We start from the raw sequence: 27,349 nt of genomic DNA, 5'->3' as shown, positions 1-27,349 counted from the left end.
CACTTGAACCGACACTAGCGACCGTTTAGAACACCGAGCACTCCTACGGTTAGTCTCCCCATCCCCAATGGGAGGAACGTGGCCTGTTCTGCACCCCACCAGGGTCCGCAGGAGCCGTCTCCTGCAGAGAGCTAGCCACGTCCTACTGACACGGCTGTAGAACTAGCAGTCCATGATTCCTAGAGAGTACACATGCCTTGTGGTTCAGAGAACGCCCGAAAGAAACGAACTCGGCATTATAAAGTGCCGCCGGAGGGGCGTCCCGCGTCACTTCTGTCTGTGGTGGGGGCCTAAAAAGTATGCAGCTCTTCTGTCATCGTAGATCGCCCTAAGTTGCCTGTAGGAAGCTGCAGGTGGTCCCTCCAGGGAGGCTAGCCGTTATGAAAAACATCTGGAGCGTAAGCTTCTGTGGGGTGGAGGTGAATACGACGTGTTCACAGAATTCCTGAGAATAGTATATTCCTCAGAAGGGTACCACAAGACTTAGCCAGACCGAAGGAAGCCCAACGGCTGTTTGACTTCCTTAAGAGTTTTGGCCTGCATACTGCTGCCTTAACACCTTGCTCCACACAAGGCCCAAGACATGTTGTGCAACTCTCGTACAATAGCGAGACCCCATACTGATGTGGTACTAGCCGGACCCTGTCCGCGTGCTATCCCGGCATCGGGCATAGCGGTCTGGTTGCCTGCAGGAAAAAGCGGGGGGCTAGCTGTAAAGCCAGGGCAACCCGGTCAGGCCTAACATCAAGGCCGGGGTACCGCTGCTAATCAGCTTGTAGACCAGTACGGCAGCAGAGAGCGCACTTGATATGCGGCTCTGTCCCGAACTGCGACTCAGGGTGCAGGAGACTACTGAGGGGACGAAGCTGACCCCTGCTCAAACCAGTGTATGCGCTGCTTCGGGCATGGAAGTACCCCCGGTCTCAGCCGCCTGGGGTATTGCCGACAAGCACCTTGAACCCTGTTGTACGTAGGGCAAGATATTCTCCAGCTGGATGTAGTCTCGTTCCTTAACGAGTGCGCACATAGTATGTGACCCTTGCCGGCCGCTGTCATCGTGTCCTCCTGGACACGGACACTGTGATGCGATTGTCTGTAGAGGAGTTCAACCGGATTCGGCACAGACATGAGGAAAAATGAGTCCAGAGACTCCCTGTGCGAGTACTGGCAAGAGATCGCATACTGTTATCTGTAAGAGGAGATTCTCTCTGCTTAATCTCGAACTACAGCGCGGGCGCACTTGGTGTGTGGCACTGGCCGCCCCGCCAGCATTTCCTCCTGGACGCGGACACTATGGTACATGTGACCGCGGGGGGAACCACAAGGGAGCTGCCGACATGTAAGGCTCAACCCGGTGCGGAGCCGACATGGGGAATGATGAATCCAGTCAGCGAGCCCCGAGTAATGCTGACAAGAGTTCGCACACTGTTGTCAGTCTATATAGAGCTGTAGCGAGAGCGCACCTGGCATGTGGCTCTGGCCGCCCTGTCCGCGTGTCATCTGGACTTAGACACCGCGGTACTGCTGGCTGCAGGGAACTGCAGGGGGGCAATGGGGGAGCTTCCGTCAGGCAACGCTCAACCCGGTCCGGAGTAGATATGGGTAGCTGTGCGGTATTCCTTCTGTATGGAAGGGGTAATAGGGGCGCTATCAGCGACCAGGGAGCCACCGATAGTCTGTGTGTAGTACGGAAGGGGTCCCAGCGACCTCAGTTTCACAGAGAGGATTGCGTAAGGAGTGGTCAGCTGCTGCCTGCGGGCAAAGCGGGTCGCACAGTAGCATTATACGCCAGCCTATGGCAATCGAACGCCCGAACGTCGCGAGCTACGCAATCTGTTCAGCAGCAAGGCAATGGTGGCCGTGCGATACGGTTATCCACCAGCTGTCCTGACCGGCGGCAACATGTGACCAACGCTGCTGTGGGGGCGATGCTGGTGCACAACCTCTAAAAATCGCGTGGCCTGTTCTGCTGCGCGTGGCGCCGAGAGCGTGGCCGCTTGGAGGTGATTCTAAAATGTCCCTGCGCCGACACGGAGAGTGGGGCCGGCAAACCGGCTGTGCGGCGCTACAGAAAGAGGGACGCGGGGCTCCACAGGGTAGTCGCCCGCTAGGCGGGGAAAAATACATACGCCCGCTTGGCGGGGAAAAAATACATACGCCCGCTTGGCGGGGAAAAAATACATACGCCCGCTTGGCGGGGAAAAAATACATACGCCCGCTTGGCGGGGAAAAAATACATACGCCCGCTTGGCGGGGAAAAAATACATACGCCCGCTTGGCGGGGAAAAAATACATACGCCCGCTTGGCGGGGAAAAAATACATACGCCCGCTTGGCGGGGAAAAAATACATACGCCCGCTTGGCGAGGGAAAAAAAAAAAAATCAAACGCCCGCTTGGCGGGAAAATTCAAACGCCCGCTTGGCGGGAAAATTCAAACGCCCGCTTGGCGGGAAAATTCAAACGCCCGCTTGGCGGGAAAATTCAAACGCCCGCTTGGCGGGAAAATTCAAACGCCCGCTTGGCTGGAAAATTCAAACGCCCGCTTGGCTGGAAAATTCAAACGCCCGCTTGGCTGGAAAATTCAAACGTCCGTTGGCGGGAAAATTCAAACGTCCGTTGGCGTCTGCATGCCCGGCCGACGGTGCGAGGAGCCCCTGCACGAAACGAGCAGCCGGCACGCGCCGGGACCGCGGCAAAGCCAGCCGCGGGCGGGCGGCCGGCAGCGCAAGCAGCAGCCGTCATCAACAGGCGCGGGCGGCCGGAGGCACATCAGCCGTGGGGGGCCGCCAACAGCCGCGCATCAACCGCGGCCGTCACCCACAGGCGACCGGCGTCACATCAGCCGCGGGCGGCCAGCAGCACACCGGCCGCTCCAGCAACCGCGGGGGGAGACCTCGCGGCGGCCGGTGGCACATCAGCCGCGGGGGGCCGCCATCAGCCGATATCCACCAGCTGTCCTATCAGCTACGGCCGCCCAACAAGTAGACGTGGGCGGCCGGCAGCACAGCAGACAGTACGGGCGGCCCAGTGGCACATCAGCCGGGCTGCCCAACACAGCCGCCGCGGACCCAACAAAATGGCCGCGGCCGGTAGGTAGTGCCTAAGCCGCAGCCGCCCTGGAAGCGGGCGGCCGCCGACAGCACATCAGTCGCGGTCACGCTGCGCCAAGTTTAAAAGGGCGGCCCACCCTACCGCCGCGGCAGCTAAGCCGCGGGCGCCCCCCAAACAGCCGCGGGCGCAGCTAAACATCGGCGCTGCGGGGCATAAGCCGCAGCCGCCCTGTAACAGCGCAGCAGGCGGCATAACTAGCAGCGCAACGGGGAACAAAGTAGCGCAGCCGGCGACATAGCAAGCAGCGCAACGGGGAACAAAGTAGCGCAGCCGGCGACATAGCAAGCAGCGCAACGGGGAACAAAGTAGCGCAGCAGGCGGCATAGCAAGCAGCGCAACGCACATCGGGTGCAATAACAAAATAAACCCACATACTTACCTCCCTTCGTGATGTAGGGTGGCTCCCGGGCTCCAGCAGAGCTTCTCCCCATCATCGCCTGCCTTTGGTGGGGCAGTGGATGCCGGACCATAAATAAGGGGGGCTCTATGGCTGGCGGGTCACACTCAGTTTGGTGGCCGAGTGTGCCTCCTTTTCTTCAGAGGGGGCCCGGCAGACAACAGAGGGTTACATATCACCTCTGTTCGCCGCCCTCGGTGGGTTAACGGGGAGAGTCCTGCCTCCCCGTTATGCCCTGGCCTTCCGGGAAAAAAATGGAAAAAATGCAAAAGAAAGAAAAAATAGTCTCAGCAGGAGAGACAGTCCTGCCTCCTAGACACTAAGCAAAAAACTGGGCTAGCATGCTGCTTGCAGGAGGGGTATAGCTAGTGGGAGGAGTTAACACTTTTGTGCTTAGTGTCGCCTCCTAGTGGCAGAAGCTATACCCAAGGTCTTTGCTGTGTCCCCCAATGATAACAGACGAGAAATTTTCTTTACAGTATTTTGCAAATGAGGAGACACAATTTCCTGTCTGGGATTTCTACTATTGATGATCCATCAGCAGGATAAGTCAACAGCCGATCCTCAGGGGTCTGCCGCTGGGAATACTGCCAGGCCTGCTGTCAGTGGGGGCAGCATTGTCACATTGCAGCCGGCTTTGGTACTGCAGGCACAAAGTTCACTGAATTCAATTCAGACCGGTGCAATATTTGCAGCGCTATCTGCTTATAGGACTGTACGCACTGACCACGGCCCTGGCAAATCCTGAGAAGAAGTCATCAATAGTAAAAGTCCAGAACGATCCCTTTAAAATTAATGGGCAAACTATCAAGTGGATACATTTCGTTAGATTGCATTGTGTGTTTTGGCAGAAGAAAGCTGAACACATACTGTGTAAATTATTTGAAGCCACTACGATGACTATACATAGTGGGATTAGTGTAAATGCAGCCAAATGCAAATGATTTGACATGGCGTCTCAATGGAAACAAAGACTTTTGAAGATCAGGATTGTTGTCTGGTATTCCGGGATGGTTTTATTTTGTAAACTGTTTCTATTTAGGACCGACAGGTCATCAATAGATGATCGTATGGACCAGCCACCTCAGCGATCAGCTGATTTCCAGGGCTGCCATCACAGAGGTCAGCACTGACCACAGCGCAGTGGCCTGAGTTGGTACTACAGCACAGCTACTGTTGAATTCAGTGGAAGCTGTGCCTGTAATACCAACCCAGGCTGCTGCTTTCTGCGCTGACCGCAGTGATAGTGGTCCCGGGAATCATCTGATTGTTGGTCATCAATAGCGAAAATACTACAAGTCCTGAAATACTCCTTTAAACAAGGCAAAACATAGCATGGGCACAGATCCACATAAAAGAAAACTTAAATTCAAAGTTTAAAATTAGCTTTACACTAGAAATTCAATAGAGTAGCACTCAAAGTGTAGCAATTATGGTGCACCTTCAGGGATAGCGTCAATTTTCAGTTCTGTTGCAGGACAAATTTTTGAAAATTCGATAATATGGTTATTCTTCCTGTCACTTTTGAATTAGCCGAGTACTTTAAGTAGTTACCAAATTTTTAGTACATATTTATATAGTTTTTTTTGCCTGCAGCAGTTCTTTTAATAGTAGCGTACACCAATCATAAAGGACGCTATAATTTAATTGCACAGGTTATGTCATGATGATACCAAATATGTGCATATTTAACTCAAGTCTATCAATTGTGAAAAGATGCAGGAGTGGTTTTTAAAAGTCGAAATGTAACTAAAATATACTGCAATATATCGATATGCCAACACATTTGACTGCGTACGAATAGTATGCCCTGACAACAGGAAATATGGCAAGACAGTTCTGGGTCCTTCAATGGACTGAGGAATGTCTGGTCATATTGGATTCCCCCCCCCCCCCCCTCCAGTTTCTGCCTTTAAATGCCATGATCAGTATTGATTTAATCTCTGCAGTTAGTGTGTGGTTGTGCTGCATATTGCAGTCATTGCCCTGTTTTTGATCATATGGGCGCACTTGCTTGTCTTGATGGGGTAACTGCCCGCCACTGAAGAGGAGCATTATCATCCTGCTTGCTCAAATAGTCAAAAGCTATACACAGTGCCAATAAAATGTAAAAAAAAAAAAAACATCAACCACTTGACAGCCGTTTTGGAAGTTATGGATGCATAAGCAATTATAATACACTCACCTTTGTGTGGCTGATACCCAAGTGGACGGGACAAGCTTGCCTTGAGGTCGAATTTCATTTTTTGGTTAGTACTTGGAGTTGCCATATTTTCAGCAGTAAATTTGAAAGGTGTAGTAGCTGCATAGAAAGGAAAAACATGAGGAACGTCAAGAGGAAAAGTAAATGAATTAGTCAGAAAGGGACTGAAATTGTTTTGCTGTTGGTATTTATTTTGTGTGCATTTAGTTTTATACTTTTGAGACCTCAGTGTAAAAGTATACTCAGTAAAAAGCCCCCAATGGATACCAGAGCATACGTGCACACAGCCAAATCCACGTGTGCACACAGCCAAATCCACACGTGTTACATTTGGATTTCCCATGAATTTAACCATCTCTTTTGAAGCGGTGAAATCAGCAGTGAAACTCTCAGCATAAAATTGACAAATGGGACATTTCATGTTTGAAAAAACAAACAAACCAATAATAGTGGCACATACCTGTGGGAATGTTTGTTTCTTGAATACGCTGTGTGGCTTTTATGCTACTCGATGGTAAACTTTTCCTTGGTTCGCTGTTGCTTATACTGGGCATAAAATTAGAAGATTTCCTGGCAGGAGTCTTCACCAGAGAGTACTTGTGTTCATTGTCTTTGGTTGCTCCAGAAAACCTAAATGAAGAGGAAGAAGTCATTGTAACAACTATTTTCAGATCTAACAAATCAACAACCCGAGTTTTGTATGCAGGCTAAAATTAAAATCTCGTTTTTTTTTTTGTTTTTGTTTCAGTCTCTCCTCGATTTTCAATTTCAATTTTTTTTTTTTAAACACATAGGGGAATTACAAGTACAGCAATTTAATATATACTGATCATCGGAATTGAACGTGACAATTCTGATAATCTGTACTTATCAAGGCATTGCTGTGCATGTGATTTCCTCATGTAAAAGAATAGAGTACAACCTTTAGTTACATACACATGATGGAAGGGATTCTACCCTCCCCTATCCCAATCACAGCCACTAAACACTGCCATCCCCCATATGCGGTCTTTCCTCCTCTTTAGTCATCACAGCCCCCCCCCCCCCATGTACCTTCTTCCATACTTAGTCACATGAGCTTTTCCTCTGCAGTGCTGTTCCATAAGGAACACTAAAGAGCCAGTAGACTTGGACAATTCTCAGCACCATGCTCAATTCCTGCACTCATTCCGACCCATCAGCGTCCAGTAGACTGGTAAACTGCCCACCACCCCCACTTTCCCTGGACCCAATATTACTCCTGCCCAGTGTGGCGAGGCCAAAATTAATTTTAAGATTGTGATGAAAGTCAGACTCATGGCTCAGAAAAATGACAATTAAATTGAATTAATTCGATTAATTGCCCAGTCCTATGTCAAATATTCTTATTTCCTAGTTTCATAATAGGACTTCAACCCTTTTGCACAATCCATCATTAATTAACAATTGTGTGGTGTTAGTATGGACCCAGCTCAGGAACCGAACCTGCTCCATATACGGCAGGTGACCACTAAAATACAGCAAACACTCAAAAAAAAATAAAAAGGAAATGGAGAACAGAAATTAGCCACCTGAAAAGTAGGTGTGGTGAAAGACTCAACAGGCTTGTGCCTAGGTTTGCGGAAGGCCGTTGTGCATGATTGACTGAAGTACAAGACCAACCTTTGCTCCCATCAACCCGAGTCAAGGGTTAACACAACAGCATAACGTAACGCTAATGTCACCTACTCAAATGGTAAGGGAAATTGTAGCCGATGTCCTAGGCCTTGATGTCTAGGGTGCTTTTCCTCCCTGGATAGCGCTCCAGACACCTTGGAAAGCTAGCCATAGCATATCAGGAAAAAATACTTTCAATAAGGATCCACGTTCTGAGGCCATGATTTAGAGAGCATCTCCGAGCGATTAGGAGAAGGCCATCTGTTGTGGCTCCTGTCATTCAGATGTAAACAGAACCAGAGAGAGAAAAATACCTCATTGGAGAAGGTAGAATCATATGGAGAGATAGGGGAAGGTGGTCAGTGAGGGAGCCTGAGGAATGTTCAGGTCCCTGTGGCTCCTAGGACCCTTACATTCTCTACGATATAACCTTTATTACGTGGCTGTTCTGACTGACACTGGTAGGTGGGCCACAAGCCAGAAGTATTTGTTAGTCTTTAAAGACCTGCAACTGCATGGAATAAATAGAGGGAAAGCTTTTCCACCAGCTCCCTGTGTGAAACATTTAGCCAGGAGAACAGGAAGCAATGGCAAGTGGGAAGGTATGGTACACTCTGGGACCGCCACTCAGCACTCTCCTGACTGCTCGGACTCACTCAGGTAAGTGAATGGATAGCTAAGGCTGGGAGAGAAATAAAAAGAGGTGCCCATAGTCACAATAATGGCTGAGAAGTTTTGATGGACACCTCAACAGGTTTGAATATTGGGGTTGGGTGGGGCTGTCTCTCTGGAGGTCAGCAAACCATCATCGTACTCTTGAAAGCAGGAGACTGGATGTAATAAAGCCTGAGCCCCTGTATGGAATGACATTTCGCTCACCTTCAAGGTACTGCATTGCTTTAGATTGCGTGGCCGGCGGTAGGAAAACATGCTGGGAATAAACTCAATGTGAACTGGACATACACCACACAGGTGAGAGGGGAAGACAGCGCTGCGGAATAAGTTGGCGCTATACAAATAAAGATTATTATTATTATTATTATGACAGAGGGCAAGGCCCTGGACGGGTTCCCATGCCAGACTACAGGCATTGCCTAGGACGTGCCACTCGATTAATACACATATACATTATATATATATATTTTTATTGTTCCCAATGTCATCTAGGGAGGACAAAATGTGGCTCAGTAGAGCTGAAATTAAAAACAGCTTTGTTTATGAAGTGGGGATGTAGAAACAGCACAAGGATAGCAAAAGGTCGCAAGCTATGGCCTAAATTTCACCCAGCGTCTGAAGGTAAGTGATTGAAGGAAAAAAAAAATAAAAGGCTGGGGACTCGCCTGGCGGGTCCCCTAGCTGGGGGACACATGTGGCAGATAGCGCCACTAGGCCTTGAGAATGCAGCTGAAGAGGAAGGCCATGAGTTGGGATTGAGACAGCATCCGGACCAAGCCCTGAATGTAGGCTGCAGAGCCAGGGATTTGCCTAGCGTGCCCTTGGCCATTAGCTCACATGGTGGAAGAGCAACAGCAGCAGCCAAGATATCCCTGAGGGAGGCCACAAGGAGCTAGGAAAAAAGGCTCCAGGACTGGCATCCAGAGGAAGGCCGCAAAGCTGGTAACTGATCTGGTGGACACCTAGGCCAGGAACACACAGCAGAAAGAAAACCACAGCAATGAAGGCCTGGAGGCAAGCTGCACGGAGCTGCAGGAAGGTCACCAGGACTAGGTGCCGGAAGAAATCACCAAGGCAGGAGGCTGAGAAAGTGCCTGGCCTAAATGCTAGATGTAGGCTGCAAAGCCGGGGGCTTACCTAGCGGCCCCCCCAGATAGGGGGAAAAGCCACGGCAAGAAGAGGCCACAGGCATAGGCCATGCGCTGCTAAGATAAAGGGGAATACTACTGTAAGCAACCACAAACCAGGAAGAAGAAAAGAGGAAGAAGGAACCCCTGGGCTGAGCAAGGACCTGTAAAAGCCACCCTGTGAGGGAAAAGGACAGGGAGAACCTGGGCCAGGACAGGAGAGAACAAACCTGTCCTAAAGCCCAGATAGGACCTTCTCTTGCACGTGTGGCTTTCAGCCTTATCTGTGATGTGCAAAACTCTGGTAGGCTGGCAGGCAGGGGCAAAGTGGCGTGGACCATCTATGTGCACTGCAGCTAGGCATCTTTGGTCTGGCAATTGGCGAGCAAGGGGAGACAGTATGACTTTTTCAATACCGTTGCCTTATCGTGCAGTAGATAAGACAAAGAGTCCTCTAACTAAGCTAAACACTGAGGAAAAACGGATTTGGAGAAAATGCCTACTACTGACACAGAGCTAAAACTGATTAGCTTAGTGCCTGTAGACTAGGAATAGTATGCATAGGAGGAGCTAACTTTGTTCCCTCATTCCCCAATAAAACGAAGGAGAAATAAATATTATGGGGCTCAGAATATGGCTACAAAAAGCAATTTATGTGAATTTTTTTTAAATTGGTACAACATAAAAACGATAAAGATTTACTGACCCACAGAATAAAGTTAACATGTCATTTCTACCAGATCATAAAAACTAAACCTCTCCAAGAATGGCACAATTGCATTGTTTCCCCCATTTCACTCCACTTAATTTTTTTTAAAGTTTCTAACTACATTATACGGCACGTTAAATGCTACGATTAAAACAAACAACTTGTTACACTAAAATTGAGCCCTTATGTGGCTACGTCATGGAAAAATACAAGTTATGGCGCTCGGAAGGCAGGGATATTGGAAAAAAAACAAAAAAAAACCCCCGCTGATTATTAAGGGGCTAATCAAAACACTTTATACTGCACAATATAATTCTCTGACACTTCCTAGAACACCTCAGATGGGATTAGTAAGTATGCAGCTGTAGTGTACAGGGTTTTAATACTTTCCTATTGCCCTGACCATTAGATTACAATTAGCAGTGATCTGCATATGCAGTAATACTGGGAAGACAAAGATCATGTCTTCTGCAATATCCTCCTTACACCCATGTGACAGTTGAAGGCCTGTGGTGTCCCCACAATCTCTGTGTTCCATGGCAGTAGCTTAAGTGCAGGAAGGACACTTCCTGCGTTTAGTACCCAGTGCTAAAGGAAGGGATTTGATTCTTGTAAAATACCTGAATGTTTAGCTGCCTATAAAACCTAACTCAGGAGAATCTTTAGAGGAGTTATAAAGAGTAAGCTGCCAATACAGTAAGACTGTAGATGTACACCCCAACAGCATGGGCATTATCGGCTGGGATGTACATCTTCAGATTAGAGCTGCAGGGAAAGCATCTATAAGCTATGTCTTGTGTATGGCCTCGGATGTGGCGGTGCATGCCACAAAGAGTCTTGCGTGCGCCAAATTCCTGTGCCACCCCTGACTATTCATTTATGATTAAAAGTAGAGAAACAAAATACAACACATTCAGATGTATAGACCCACATCAAAAGCTTCAAGCTATGAAGGTTTCCTTTACCTCACATTCATTTTAGAGGTTGATGAAAATGTAGCTGGTTTAGCACCAGATCTGTCAACCAGAATACTCCTTTTCCCTGCAGATCTGCGGTTTGTTGGAGTTTTTGTTGAAAATAGGTAACCAGTCTGTGGTGTTGGACTTAGTAGAGAGAATCTATTCTGCGAGGATTTCTAAAATGAAAAAGGCAATAACATTCAGATGGTTGAGAAGCTGACGTAAACAGGTTTTTACTTTCTGAATTAATAGACACGTTTCCATGCTGAAAAGGGAAAAAGGAAAGGATTCTAGACCAAGTAGACTTTGACATGTGCGTGCAATAATCATCTAGTCTAGGGTGTCGTTACATGATGTACATTGATGAATTTATACAATAATCCTATGTAGACAGATGGGAAGCTGGATAGATTATGGCAAATGTGCAGTCGGAATGCTTATTAATGCAACCATCTGGTTTGTAATAAAAATGTAATAATACATACAGGATTTTTAGTAAACATACCTGGGCCCTCCTTTTCAATATTGCTGCTGCGGTTCATCCTATTCCCAAGTCCTCTGCAAGTATGTAAAATGCCTACCGGATTCTCAAACTATCCTGTACACAGCATGCTTTGTTCGTTTGAGACCCAGCCCCTGTGCATAGGGTTGTCAGAATCTGCCAGTGATTTTACATACATGGAAAGGACTGATAATGGGACGAACCGCAGCCGCAATCTTGAATAAGAGGGCCCCAGTTATATTAACTAAACAGTCTGCATGTAAAGGACTTTTTTTTACTGTACATTGGAGGGTTGCCCAATAATAATCAGGGTTTTTTTAAATGGGTTAATAAAAAAAACAAAAAACAATTAGGTCCCAGCCTGAAGCCGTCATACTTCACAGTGCTCTCACTTATTTGGCAAAAATGTAAAAACATCTTTAAAAAAATAAAATAAATAATATGAATATCCCTCGTTTGCACAACTCACCAATATGCAAGGTAGGGTTATATGTACACGCTGTCCTTTTCCTGTACCAGCCCTTATTTCAAAGCTGTGCCACAATTCTCATATGTGAACTATAGTGCCCACATGAGCATTAAAAGGAGTAAAAGTGTGAGTATAGGGAATATAAATCACATTGTCAATACAATTAACAAATCAAACATTAAAAGGGTTTTTCTAGACAAAGTACTATTGGTGAACTATCCTCAGGATAGTTAATCAATAGTTGATGGACTGGGGTTTGCAGATCATCAAGTATTGATGATCTATCCTGAGAACAGGTCATTAATAGTATTTTGCCTGAAAACGCCCTGTAACTGCTGTGACCTATATGCACAGGCAACAAACAATTTTGACTTTATACTCAGCATCACATAGCAACAAAAGCTTAGAATTTGGTAACCCTTTCTCAGTCTTCTACAAGATGGTATATCAACTACTTCTTACATTAAAAATGGGTTTTTCCAATGTGAAAAAAAAAATAAAAAAATTAACACCTGGGCATGGCATTAAAGAGAACAACAAGAACACCCACCTGTCTTTAGCCCTCTGAGAAACAGTCGAGTGGCAATGGCGTCTATATCCGGCGGAAATCAGGAGACTGCTACAGCCAATTAGAGGCTGCAGCATACCGTCAAAACTTTTGGCATCAGCGCTCACATGTTGGGTGCGATGCTGCCAGCAGTTCGGGACACTGATGCTTGGCCTTTTATTGGCTGCAATGATCACCTCACTTTTATAGTGGGAAAACCCCTTTAATATAGGAGGAATACCCTTATTTTTCACAATATAGAAAGTTAGACATAATTGTGCTCATCATTTTACCTTATTATTGCTGCCTGGCGTTTTCTTCTGTGACAGCCGATCAGAACTCTTGGGAAACATCTGCATGGCAGAGGAAAAAAAATACTGGCGCATTAGATTTCTAATTGTGTTAAAAGGGTTTTCTTGGACTAAAGTATTGATGACCTGTCCTAAGAACAGGTCATTAAACGTTGATCTGCAGGGTCCGCTGCTGAGGATCCCTGCGGATCAGCTGATTGAAGAGGCCTATGTCATAAGTTGCTCTGTCCCATGCACATGAATAGGATCAAACTGCTATACCAAGCACAGCCACTATAAAATGTACAGTGATGTGCCTGCTATGGACTGAAATGGTTAAAGTATTGTTAAATGCAAAAATCCCACTAAAACATTGAGATACTCTCTGTATTACACATATACATGTCGCAAGAACTGGAAGAGATTTCCACTTTGATTAGAAGGAGAAAAATTACTCCTGAGTATGACCCCAAAAGAATGGGGCTCATATTCATGCATCTCGCGAAGCAAAGATCTTGCGCAATTTTCTCGGCTGTGTGAAAACGGCCTTAAATATCTTTATTTTATTTTTTTTAGATCCCATAAGGGACTTACAAAAGTTTTATCACATATACAGTATAATGCAATAGTTTAATGTTGCATTATACTGAAATTTGACCAGCATTCTATTAGGACATGCCACAGACACATCTTAATGGTCAATCATTCATGGCATATTCACCAAGAAGACACCCCACGACCTCAACATGGGGGAGCCATTCGGGACATACTCATCCTAATCGAAACATTTAAATGCCACTGCCAGAATTGACAATGGCATTTAAAACGTTAACAAATCGCAGTTGGATTTCTCAATGACAGCCAACACTCACTGTGCGTCATACATTTACAGCACACATCGGGAAGGTTAATTACTTAGCGGCATCGTTCGAATGTGAAGGACAAGACTTTTCTTTAACCCTTCTATCAAAGGATGGGAAAGAATGTGGCTGAGGGGAAAGCGTGGTATGAGAATAGAGGATTTTTGTATTTGCCATAAAATCTCTCCCGTAGTTTTTTTTCCTAAACAGATTAAATGTTTAATACTGCATGTTTATAGAAAGGAATTTAACAATCAATCGTTTGGAAACATGACTGTACTGTTTAAGTATTTTGTAAGAGGTTTTCGACATAACCTGAAAGTTTTTGCATTTGTGGTTTTTGATTGGAAAAGAGGACTACTCTAAAGCTTTTCTTAAGAAGGAGACTGCTGTACATACCTTCACATCTTGGATGGAGCTGCTTATTGCATCTAAGCGCTTCTGCTTCCTCTCCAAATATTTGTCTATCGATTCCATTTTTTTGAAATGGGCCTCATGCATCTTCTTGAAATCTAAGTTAAATACAAAAAAATATGAGATTTAATATAAGTCACATAAAGCAAAGGGGAAAAAAAATAACCTTTCATGTTGGGTGTTTTACTTACTGGGAGTTGAGGGTTTTGATCCAGCCTTAGTTAAAGAGTTCCTTGGAATTTTTCTTCCAGGCTTCTTACCAGAAGAGCGGTTACGTTTACCTAGAAAAATAAATTGAATACAAATTCTCTCCTCTTTGTATTTCCTTACTACAGACAAATAAATGCAATCATGCTTCAGCTGTATCCACCACACATATACGGTGGAAGTTGGGTGAAACTGTATGTATGGAGCAGGCTAGTTTTTTGTTTTTTTTTTAAATCAGCAGTACTCCCAAAAAAATATGTGGACTCGCATTGTCCAGCAGTAAACCCCACCTACTCGACATTCCTTAGAAAAGGTGGGGGTGCTCCAGGAATGGGGAACCCTATTAGCTGGCGGGTCACGATCAAGTGGAATTGAACATGCCTCCTTTTCTTCTAGGAGTAGGGACAGACAACGGAACGGTTATCTCAGTTCGCCCTCCTCGGTGGGGTAACAGGGAGAGTCCTGTCGCTCTGTATTCCCAGAGTCCAAGGGGATCCTGGGGACAGCAATGAAGAGGTCTGCCTCTTATGGACACTCCACTAAAACTGGCTAGCGTGGTGTCTGTAGGAGGGGTATAACCAGTAGGAGGAGCTAACACGTTTTCTGCTTCCCGTAGGCAGTAGCTATACCTTCAGCTGTGTCCCTCAATGATACGGACGAGAAACGTAAGAAAAAAAGAAACCAATAAATTTATCAAAAAAGTAGCATGCACCCTCAAAACTACACCAAATATATATCATCCTACAAAAAAAATAAGCCTTCACAGCCCCATGTACAGAATAGCAAAATTTAGTTATGATTTTTAAAACGCTGCAACGAAAAACATTTTTAAAAAAAATAAAATTTGGTAACATACTATTCATACTGAGCGATAAAACAGTTACCGTGCAATTTTTAGTACACCTTTTTTTTTTTTTTGAACCATAATTTTTAGTACACCTTAAATGCCATTGAAGGCGAGGACGAGAAAACATGGAAAACGGAAATGGTTTACAAAGTAAGGACCCCTGTCCACAGGCGAGGCGGAATATCGCTAGCGATATTCTGCCACTGGGGAGAGAACTGACAGTTCTCTGTGGTAAGTCTATCTGACACATAAGCTCACTGTGGAGAATTGCAGCATGCTGCGATTTGAGTCCCGCGAGAGGAGAATCACTGATTCTCCGCTCATGGACAGGGGGCAGCGCTTTCCATAGCAACGCTATGGAAAGCGTGCACTGCGTTACTCGCAGCCGGACTATCGCCGTGAGTAACGCAATGTAAGATCATCCGTGGACAGGAGCCCTAAAAGGCCTTTCGAATAACATTTATAACCTTTCAGTTGTTTCCATGTAGATTAAATCTTAAATTTCTAATGCTTGCAATAACATCATTAGCTTTAGGGCTTATTCACACAAACGTATTTAGGCAGCATAATGCTCACGCAATACGCAGTAATTAGAGCCTAGTGATTTCAATGGGTTCATTCACATGTGCATTTAGTTTGTGCAAAAATAATTTGCAGCATACTCTGCATATAGCACATATTGAATCGCAATCAATGGAATCATTTTCGCATGGATCTGTGTGATAAGTGACATGTTGCTTCTGTCCACAAAAAGGTATCAGAAATTCTACAGGTGAATCTTGCCCATTGCACAAAAAAACTGCGGCAGAATAGCCACAGATTTCTGAGGTGGTTTTATAGGCGGATTCTCTGCTGTGTGAACACACCCTTTGCATTACATTGATATAAAACACATACTAAGGCTATGTCCATATGTAGTAAATTTTGCTACAGGTCCATGTCAAAGTCCGATGCAACACAATTTTAACATAGATTTCACCCCCTGGTTTACAGTGCAAAAAATCTGCAGTATAAATTGATATGCTACAAATGTACGATCCTTACTGAAAGTCAATATATGCTGCAGATTTTTTTCCCCCACAGCACGTGGATAGTATTTCTTGACATCTCATCCACACTGCTGGTACAGTAAGATATGTGGACATAGGGGGGCGGAGCCTGACCGCGGAGAGAGATGGCCGCTTGCTAGAGCGGCTCCGTCGTTGAGGCTGTACAACAGACATCCCGCTACAGCTATTAGACCCCAAGATGGGAAAACTGACAAAAGAAAGGAGCGGAGAGGCTTCAGGGACTCCAAAACCGGCACGGGGACAAGCTGACCTGCAAAAATACCTCCGAGAGAGAGCAGCACGCTCCCCCCGCGCTCCTATCAAGATGGCGCCGGCAGCGGAGCCGAGACCTCACAGTGCAGGAGGGGGTGAGTCCTCGTCTGAGGGAGAAGAGGAGCAGGGAGTCTCCAGGGCTTTCATGAGGGATCTCATCGCTAGGGCTATGAGCCCAGTCCTAGCGGACCTAACGGTAATTAAAGAAGAAGTCAGGCACATGGGCAGGAGAGTGGAGGACCTGGAGGGAACTTCTGCAGCTATAACGTCACACTCGCTAGAACTCGCACAGGCTCTGCAATCACAACACCAACACCTTAACAAAGTTCTTCTGCAACAGGAAGACTTAGAGAATCGCAGCCGGCGCAGTAATGTGCGCATTAAAGGGGTCCCCGAGTCCTGGGCGTCGGAGGCCCTCCCTAAGGTGATCCGAGAGATATTTGCTACATTGCTGGGTGCAGACAAAGCAGCGAGCATAGTGATAGAGCGAGTTCATAGAGCATTGCGCCCGTTACCCTCTGTAGAAGAGCCCCCAAGGGACTTAATCTGTAAGCTGCTCTCATATCCGGATGCAGTATCTATTCTTGAAGCGGCTAGAACTCAGAGGGGCCTACAGTATGAAGGAGCGTTAATTCAATTCTACCAGGACCTCTCTCCCACCACGCTGGCCAAACGCAGGCTTTTAAGACCCTTGCTGGAAGCACTGAAGGCAAAAAGCATAAGGTACGCCTGGCTGTTCCCTTTTGGCCTGGGGGTGACCCACAGAGGCAAAAGAATAAATATTAGAACGCCTGATGACCTGCGCAACAGCTGGCACCTGTTGGACCTCGAGCCCATGGAGATCCCCAATTGGCTCCCCATACCGGACTTCCCTTCTTTACCTACCCTGCCAAACGCAGAAAATTGGGATACGGTAACCAACACGAAATCACCAAGGAGTAAGAACAAGAAGAAACAAAGAGAGGAGCTTACAGAGACTGACACCTGAAAGCCATACCCAGGGCAGTTCTACAAACCTTCTGGGTAAGAGAACTTTGGGGCTTTCACGGCTCACTCGGGGATTTCCGGAGCTCCGGGCGCCACGGATTTAATGGATAGCCCCGTCCCGTTCCTGCTTTCTCCTCTTTTTGGTTTTCTTTTGCCCCCCCCCCCCCTCCCCCCTGGAGTACTGCAGACTTTTCGGTCCTCAAATGACTGCGTCTAAAAAGAACCCCTATGGCAAAGGGATGTCTGACCGCCTCATCCGGATCAGGCACGGATAGTTTAAAGTTTATAAAGGTTTAAACTGTAGTTTAATTCTGCCTCACATTCACGAACGTAACCAGGTCTTTGGAAGACCACGTTCGTCTCTCACTAGTAAAGTGAGAGAAAGTTAAGAGAGTTAACTGTTTGTTTTATTGTCTCATCGCCTAACTGTTGTATTGTCTTGTGATACCTATTCCCTCAGTCCTACGTGTGTTCCCCACCCCCCCCCACCCCGTTTTCTCCTTCCAGCCTACCCTTTACTATAGATTCTTCCGGATCTTCGACGTCTAATCCCACTTCCTCAACTTGGACTGCAACTAGGAGCAGAGCAAGTAAGACGGCACGGGCTTGCCCTGCCTGACGTGTCCGGGTGAGCGAAACACTGGGCCTTGCACAACATCTGTTGACCCACAGTCCTGGGGGGATAAATCATCTCGAAACCCGCAGACTCTTAATCTTTCTACTTTTTCTTTAGTGACACAGTGATCTCCCTGGTCGGATTCTACTCATGGAGGTACTGAGATGCACATCCTTCAACGTCCGGGGCCTCAACACGCCGCAAAAGAGGTATGGGATATCCCAATTAGTCAAAAAACACAAATCAAAAATATTACTCCTTCAGGAGACACATTTTAAGGGGGGCAAACATTTCCCCTTACCAGGGAAACAGTTTGTGCAATCTTTCCACAACTCTCACCCCCTTTCAGCTTCTAAAGGGGTTTCTATCCTCTTTCACAGGTCGGTTAACTTTATTCCCTCTGCGGAGTATTCGGATCAGGAAGGTAGAGCGCTGTTTGTCAAGGGCTCGATCAATGGAGTCAGACTTACTATAGCAAACCTTTACGCTCCCAATACCCACCAGATTGAATGGTTACTTAAACAAGTCAAAATTCTCAAAGAATTCGCCAGTGGAGAAATCCTGATGGGAGGTGACTGGAACCTTACCCTGAACCCCTATCTGGATTCATCTAAGGGTAGATCCCAGGTCTCACAGGGTCGCATTAGTAAATTCCTTAAAGCTGTCGGCGACCTTGGACTAGTAGATGTCTGGCGCACACAACACCCTTCAACCAAGGATTACACCCACTTCTCACAACAACATGGGTCTTATCAAAGATTGGATTATTTATTTACATCCACAACCCTCCTACCAAAGGTTACCAGTGCAGTCATAGACGTGATTTCAATATCGGACCACGCCCCCATTCACTTAGACATAACTATAGCAAACGATAGTCCCAGAGAATGGATATGGCGAATAAACGACACCCTATTAGACAGAGAGGAGGATAGGGCCAAATTATCGGAACTCTTGGAGGAATATTTCCGTTTAAACGGAGAGAAGGGCCCTAAACCCCCGGTGGTTTGGGAGGCACACAAGGCCTACATGAGGGGGATACTCATCGCGTTAGGGACTAAACACAAGAAACAACGAAATAGAGAGATTGACATATTACTATCCCAAATTGCTAAGCTGGAATACGCCTCTAAACTGTCATCTGTTATGAACAATATGGATGAGCTAATAGAAAAACGAAGGACACTGGGTCGCCTATTGCAATCCAGATTTAATAGAAGGCATTTATTTCTTAAACAGACAATATATATTCAGGGAAATAAAGGGAGTAAGTTTATGACGGGTCTTCTTAAAAAAGCCAAATCCAGGAACCTTATTAACTCAATAAAAGATGGGGCGGGCAGGATAAGAACGTCAACGCAGGAAATAGCCAAGGTATTTCAGGAATTCTATACGAAATTGTACAATCTAAGAGAACGCCCATCCCCGACGGAACAAACCCTACATATTAATAAAATAAACACCTTTCTAGAGTCATTAACACTCCCCAGACTAAATAAGGCAGATGCGCAAGCCCTCCTGTTACCAGCCACAGATAAAGAAATAGAAGATATAATCACAGCCACCCCCACAGGCAAAAGCCCAGGGCCGGACGGCTTCTCGGCCACATATTTCAAAACTTTTAAAGCAATACTTATCCCCCATATAAAGAATCTTTTTAATTCTCTATTACAAGGCGAGGCTTTCCCTAAACAAGCATTAGAAGCCCATATAGCCCTCATTCAAAAGGGGGATAAAGACCCTACAAACTGTGCAAACTACAGGCCAATCTCGCTTATTAACGTTGACGCGAAATTGTGGGCCAAATTCCTCGTTAGAAGGATGGAGGACTATATCCCCAAGTTAATAAACAAAGAGCAGGCGGGGTTTATCAAGGGCAGGGAGGGGAAGGACAACGCATATAGATTGCTGCATGCGATAAAGGTAGCCCAAGCACGCAAAATTCCCACAGTATTGATCAGCACTGACGCTGAAAAAGCGTTCGATCGTATCAATTGGACGTACCTAGAGAGAGTGTTGCTTAATTACAACTTCCCAAGTCCCTGGGTCACGGCAATATTTTCTTTATATAATAACCCATACGCAAGGTTGAAAGTCAACGATTCTCTTTCACAGGCATTTGAGATACGTAATGGGACAAGACAGGGGTGTCCGCTCTCCCCTACCCTCTTTGTCCTAGCGCTAGAGCCCCTGCTACAAGAGATCAGGGACCACCCAGAGATTGAAGGGCTATCAGTAGGACGTCAGATGCTTTCTTTGGCGGCTTATGCCGACGACATTATGTTCGTAGTGTCGAACCCGCGGAAAGGGATCCCCACATTAATTAAAACTTTGGACACGTTCGGTTCCATTACAGATTTTAAAATAAACTACGCTAAGTCTAAGATCCTGAATGTCTCGGTGTCTCCAAAATTTAGAAGTATTCTGAGGTCCGAATCACCCCTAATATGGAAAGAGGACTATATCGAGTACTTAGGGATTAAAATCACGAAGAAGGTAGAGAACCTATACACATACAATTTTCAACCCCTTCTGACACAGATTAAAAACCTGTTGGGTACATATGATTTGCCATACCTCTCGTGGTTCGGGAGAAAGAATATTGTCAAATCCTATGTGACCCCTATCATCACCTATAAAATGCGCATGATCCCGATTCACATCCCTAAACCGTTCTTCCGGGACCTGAACTCTTTGCTAACTTCGTACGTATGGAACCGGAAGAAACCAAGAATTGCACTTAGCTTATTGTCTAAAAGAAGAGAAGAGGGAGGGATGGATTTACCCAACATCTCAAACATATACAGAGCCATACAGCTTACGTACTGGCTGGACCTTACCCACCCAAGCAGAGATCTCCTTCTCCAAAAATTTGCGGAATGCGCACACGGGGAAGACATAGTCAAAGACCTGTGGTTGCCCGGGAGACAGCGATATACTTCCAAAAAATTCAATCCCTTATTAAGGGCCCCCTGTGAGACCTGGGACACATATAGGCCCAACATCGCACCTGACCCTTCCCCAATAGCCCCATTGAGTATCATGGGTGATCTGGTGGGTATTGACATGGACCGGAACATGAGAAATATATGGCAATGTCTTGCAGGCGCTCAAATAAGAGAGGTGCAGGCACTAGCTAGCCAAGAATCGGGCGAGGCTGGACAGGCTTTGACTGCTAATCTACAAATCTCTTTCCTACACAGAGCACATATTAGCAAAACGACAGAAGAATTTCTCAGAAAACATAGATCCACCAGACCCCACACCCCCTTCGAGAAATTCTTCTCGGATGGAGCGCCCAAACAAAAACAGATAGCGAGAGTACAAAATAAATTTATTGATCCCACCATAGGATACAAGCCCGCATTTCTCACTTCCTGGGAAAAAGAACTCGGTATTCACCTCACAGCAGAGGACACAAAACTAACCTTAAAGCTAGCCTTTGGCCTGTCCCCGTGTGTGGCACTGCAGGAATCACATTACAAAACCCTCGTCAGATGGTACAGAACACCGCAGTGGCTACACACGCACAACTTGGCCTCGCATGACAGGTGCTGGCGTTGTGACGCCGACGGCGGCTCATACCGCCACATATGGTGGGATTGTCCAGCTATCATCCCATACTGGAAAGAGATTGAACGCTCCATAAGAACAGTTAGGCCCAACTTTGCACTGACCCCAGAGATAATTTTCCTGTGGAAGCCGTCCCCTGAGTTTCACCCCACGAAGGACAAACTAATCGCTCTGCTAATTGATGCGGCAAAAGCGCTTATACCGGTATGGTGGCTCCAAAAGTTAACCCCCACTGGGACACAATGGAGAGAAAGGGTTGACCTGATCTATAATATTGAAGAACTCATTAGTTGGAAGAGGAACACTCACGACAAATTTATCAAGGAGTGGGAGTTGTGGAAACGTATAAGCTAAGCCCCGTGTCACACATTAATATATAAAGAAGGGAGGAGAAACGTCCTCCCTCGGACTTACCGGGGACGAGGCGGCTTCATCTCACTCCCCCACATAACGAACCTCTACATTCAAGCTGCGGTTGCCCAACCTTGTTGGGAGGACGCCCCGGACGTTGAGGGAGATCTTAGCAAAGGGCTTTCCACTGGAAGCCCTCACAATGGAAGCCTGAGGCGGATGACCAGGGAGACACTAGAGGGAAGGCGGTTTTGGCAAGCGCCCCCTTCCATTCAAGAGACAGGTAAATTCGGAAGAGCAATATATATACCCGCTATAACATCCCCCCCCCCCCCCCCCAGACCCTTCCCCACCTTACCCTACCCTACCCCACCTCCAATGTTATATCTTTTGGTATATGTTTCAGATATTTTGTGTACAGGATAGCCGTGCGTTAGACTATTACATATAGTAGGACCCAAGTGAATTCGAGGACACTAGAATTAAAGATGCGCAGTCATTATGATTATACGCTAAAGCTTTATTAGTACTTAAAAGGTGTCCTATGTAAGGCCCGATTATGTCCAGGGTCCAGCTATGACTTTTATTCTGATATTGTTATTGTTCTCTGTAAAAGTGAAAACTTTGAATAAAAATTGTTATAACAAAAAAAAAAAAAAAAAAAAAAAGATATGTGGACATATATTTGCAGTGTAATCCCTGGATTTCTGTCGCAGATAAGCAGTTTGCACTGCTGTGGATTAACCCCTTAGTGACCAAGCCTGTTTGCGCCTTAATGACCAGGCCAAATTTTGCAAATCTGACGTGTCACTTTAACATGGAAAAACACCAGAAAAGTTTTGCATATCCAAGCGATTCTGACATTATTTTTTCGCCACATGTTGTACTTCATTTAGGCAGAAAAAAATGACCGATAGAATTTGTGTTTATTAAAAGCGCCAAAATTGGGAAAATTTTGAAAAAAAGCGTCATTTTTTTACATTTCCAACTGCAATATCTCAAAAATGTGCAAACATAATATAGAAATTTTGGCTAAGATATATATTTCCACCCGTTTACTTTATTTTGGGCGCACATTAGAAAAACTTTCGTTTTTTTTAACCATTTAGGAGACGTACAAATGTAACATTACTTTTCAGCATTTTGAGGAACACTTTGTTTTCCTACACCAATCCAAGATTGGAAAGGCTCATAGGAGTCAAAATGATAGATACCCCCACAAGTGACCCCATTTTAAAAACTACACCCCTTAACGTATTCACTGAGGGGTGCCATGAGTATTTTAACCCCACAGTTTTTTTCAGGAGTCAATGCAATTTAGAAGAGCAAAACTAAAATTTCATATTTTTGCAAATATGTCATTTTAAAGACAGGACTTTTTTCTATAATACACATGAAAATGAGGATTTGCACCCCAGAATGGATACCCCTGTTTGTCCCGTGCTTAGAAACATACCCATTGTGGCCCTAATCATATGTCTGAATGCACAATGGAGCCCAAAATGAAAAGAGCAACCGGTGACTTTTGGAACAGAAATTTTGCTTTAAAGGGGTTGTCCCGCGGCAGCAAGTGACATGGCTCATATTTAATGCACGATGTATATTACAAAGTGCATTAATATGGCCATACAGAAGTGCATAACCCCACTTGCTGCCGCAGGACAACCCCTTTAAGGAGACTTGGGCCCTATTGTACACTTGTAGAGCCCTTGAGTGACCAAAACGATTTAGAACCCCCACAAGTGACCCCATTTTGAAAACTAGACCCCTTAACGAATTTATCTAGGGGTACAATGTCTTTTTGACTTCACGGTTTTTGAATGAATCTAAGCCAAGCAGAAGGAAAAAATTTCGATTTTCATTTTTTTGGTAATTCTGTCATTTTAAAAGCGTTTTTTTGTACAGCACATATATGAATAAAGACCTGCACCCCAAAATGGATACCCCTGTTTGTCCTTTGCTCAGAAACATACCCATTGTAGCCCCAATCTTCTTAGAGGGCGCATGGCTAGGCCTATAGTGTATGGAGCACCCGTTTGATTTTAGGGCGAACTGAATAATTTACAGGCCCCATTGCACACTAGTAGAGATAATAAACTGCCAAAATAATAAAATGCCCCTCACAAGTGACCCAATTTTGACATCAAGACCCCTTAGCTAATTTATCTAGGGGTGTACTGGGCATTCTAACACTACATTTTTTTTTTTTTAAATAATTATAATGTGAGTGAAATATAAATGTGATTTAATTTTTTTCACCAAATTTGACACTTTTAGGGCCATTTTTTTGGTTTCAAGCAGGAAAAACTGGGGAGATGCACCCCAAATATTATAGCACTAGTTTTTCTGTCTTCAGCAATACCCCCGTTGTAGCCCCAATCTTCTTAGAGGGCGCATGGCTAGGCCTATAGTGTATGGAGCACCCGTTTGATTTTACGGCGCAACTAAATAATTTACAGGCCGCATTGCACACTAGTAGAGATAATAAACTGCCAAAATAATAAAATGCCCCTCACAAGTGACCCAATTTTGACATTAAGACCCCTTAGCTAATTTATCTAGGGGTGTACTGGGCATTCTGACGCTACATTTTTTAAAATAATTATAATGTGAGTGAAATATAAATGTGATTTCATTTTCTTCCCCAAATTTGACACTTTTAGGAAAGTTTTTTTTTTGTTTCAAGCAGGAAAAACTGGGGAGACGGACTAATAAAAGTAAAATTGATTCCCTAAAAAGACCCCACCCCCTTTTGGCGTTTTTTATATGTGAAATAAAATTAATAACGTAAAACTGTATGGTAAATTTCAAAGCAGGGGTAATTACAAAGGCCAGGGTGGGATGGGCACGTGGGACAATAAAAACGCGTATCTCTCCTCCTCCCTTGTTTAGTGCATGCGCGACACTTTTTTGGGGGGTATTTTTTGCTCGCAGTCTCAGGGATGGGATTCATAAAATGACGCTCCGTTAGCCTCCACACCTCCTCCGATTGCAATGCGTCTTGTGGTGCGGTGGTCCCAAATAAAAGATTTTCTACAAGCGCCTCCTGAAACGGTATAAGGTAGATGGCTACCTTCTTGTACCAAGCTCTCGTTTTGCGTTTTACGAGATATGGCTGTAGCGCCTGGTCTGACAGATCGACGCCCCCCCATGAATTTATTATATTCTGTGACGCAGACCGGTTTAATTTTCTCCGCTGCAGCCCCCCTCTCCCTAACTAACGGAGGTGTCTGCGTGCACAGTGGACAACATAAAGACGTCCCTTCTGTCACGCCATTTAACTGCCAGCAAGGGGTCATAGGCCAGTGCGTAAGACGCGCCTTTGTCGACACGCCTGGAAACAAGGGGTTGTGGGAATCCTACCCTATTTTTACGGATAGTTCCGCAGGCCCCTGTACCTGCGGCGTGTAACGCTTTAAAAAGGGGGACACTCGTATAATAGTTGTCAGTATATATGTGGTACCCCTTATTTAAAAAAGGGCCCACGAGCTCCCACACAATTTTCCCGTTGACGCCAATGTCTTCAGGACAGTTGGGGGGGGGGGGGGGGGGTGTTTAATTGGCGATCCCTGCCCTCATAAATAAAAAAGTCGCAAGTATAACCTGTGGCGCTCTCACAGATTTTGTACAGCTTTACGCCGTATCTTGCGCGCTTTGAGGGAATAAACTGGCGGAAAGATAAACGCCCCTTGAAACTCATCAGCGATTCATCCACCGCCAGATTTTTTTGGGGGGGGTATAAATGTTTTTAAAGGCGTCCCTTAATAACGATGTAAAGGGCCTTAATTTGCCCAGTCTATCGTACGCTGGGTCACTTCTCGGGGGGGATTTGCGTATTATTCGCAAAATGAAGAAAACGCAGAATGTTTTCGGATCTGCGTCGGGCCATTATCAACGCAAATATGGGCATCGCGTGAATGGTGCTCGTGGACCAATAGGACCGTATTGATGACTTTTTTACGAGTCCCATTAGTAAAATAAGTCCCCAAAATTTTTTTTAGCTCAGGGACATCTACGGCGGTCCACATCACGGAATAAACCGACGTGGGGTGCGTGCTCACGTATTGTCCAGCGTATATATTTGTCTGCTGGACAATTAACTGCAGCACATCGTCGGTAATGAATAAATGAAAAAAATTAAATGGGGTGAAATTTGTGACATCCAGATTAACGCCTGGAGCCGCTAAAAACGACTGCCCCAACGACTTCCTCTACCTCCATAGCGCTGGAGGCAGAGTCGTCACTCTCAAAAAAAACCTCCTCCGACTCGCTGGTAGCATCGCTACCGGAGCTTGACGCAAAGAGCAGCGCATACACTTGCTCGGCGGTGTAGCGCCTACGCTCCATTTTATTAAAAAAAATTTTTAATGGGGGTAAAAAATAAAAAATAAAAAAAAATAAAAAAAAAATTGCCCCTCAAAAAGTGGACAGGGATAAAATAGGGTAATTGGGGTATAAGGGAAGGTGAAGGCGGGTAATAACGGGTTTTTTTTTCTTTTTTTAACTCGCTATATGGCACACGATTTTTCTCAGCTATCTCTCTCCTGTCACAAAATCGCTCTGAGTGACAGGGGAGAGATACGAGGTCTCATCGTGTGCCATATTTATTAAACAAATGACATGGGTGGCTGTGATAGGTTTATCACAGCCACCTATGTCAGCAGGGACCAATTACTTTGGTCCCTGCAAGTTACTATGCCTAAGGCAACTTTTGCCTTAGGCTCTACTGCGCATGCACCACCATTTTGTTTGGCGCATGCGCAGTAGAGGGTAATGCCCTGTGTTTTGGGGGGGCTTTTGGGGACCTTGGGGGAGCATTTTCATCTACCCCCATGGATCGGATCCATGAGGGGAGATGAAACTACAACTTTTTTAAACTTTTTTTTGATCGCCGGTATCTGTTGGATACCGGCGATCGCGTGCCCGGGAACCGCACACCATGGTGACATCTCCTGTCTCCCGGCTACTGAAGGTAGCCGGGAGACGGGACTTTGAAATTTTGCAGCGCTTCGGCGCCGCCATTTTCCCCATGGCGCGCATGTGCAGAAGCCCGTGGCGGCTCCAGATCACCGGAGACATCGTGGAGGATGGAGGTGAGTATTTTCAGCTGCCCTCATGGATCCGATCCATGAGGGCAGCTGAAACATTTACTTTTTTAAAACTTTTTCGCGATCGCCATTATCCATTGTCATTATCCGCGGTCCCCGCTGACATCTCCTGCCTCCCGGCTACCTACAGGAGTCGGGAGCCAGGAGATTTTAAATTTCCCGTGCCGCCGGGCCTTCTGCGCATGCGGCTGACGTAATGCCGCCTGGCGCGCATCCGCAGAAGGACGGCTACGGGGCCTGGAGCATCAGGACAGCGGGGAGAAGTGCGGCGGACCTCGGTAAGTAATTTCAGCTGCTCTGATGGATCCGATCCATCAGGGCAGCTGAATATGTTACTTTTTTTGCAGTTTTATTTACTTTTTTTGCAATCGGCGCTAATCGCAATGCCGGGGGGGGGGGGGGGGGGGGGGGGTCCGAACAGCCCGGGATGACAGCTCCA

General features: G+C 45.8%; 1 protein-coding gene across 2 annotated transcripts in view; it reads right to left on the bottom strand.

The window, feature by feature from the left end:
- The window catches only part of NUSAP1 (nucleolar and spindle associated protein 1), a 39,009-nt gene that overhangs the window by 6,830 nt on the left and 4,830 nt on the right, over window positions 1–27,349 (bottom strand). For both annotated transcript variants that reach the window (XM_066608533.1, XM_066608532.1), the window contains exons 5-10: window positions 14,091–14,180; window positions 13,885–13,997; window positions 12,629–12,688; window positions 10,824–10,993; window positions 6,173–6,342; window positions 5,695–5,811 (exon numbers count right to left, since the gene is read on the bottom strand). In XM_066608533.1, the coding sequence (XP_066464630.1) occupies window positions 5,695–5,811; window positions 6,173–6,342; window positions 10,824–10,993; window positions 12,629–12,688; window positions 13,885–13,997; window positions 14,091–14,180 (720 nt within the window). The remainder of the gene's footprint in view (window positions 1–5,694; window positions 5,812–6,172; window positions 6,343–10,823; window positions 10,994–12,628; window positions 12,689–13,884; window positions 13,998–14,090; window positions 14,181–27,349) is intronic.

The sequence above is a fragment of the Eleutherodactylus coqui genome, chromosome 6, assembly GCF_035609145.1.
Source record: "Eleutherodactylus coqui strain aEleCoq1 chromosome 6, aEleCoq1.hap1, whole genome shotgun sequence".
NCBI lineage: Eukaryota > Metazoa > Chordata > Amphibia > Anura > Eleutherodactylidae > Eleutherodactylus > Eleutherodactylus coqui.
Note: the sequence above shows the minus strand (reverse complement) of the source record. Positions and strands in the feature narration are given on the sequence as shown.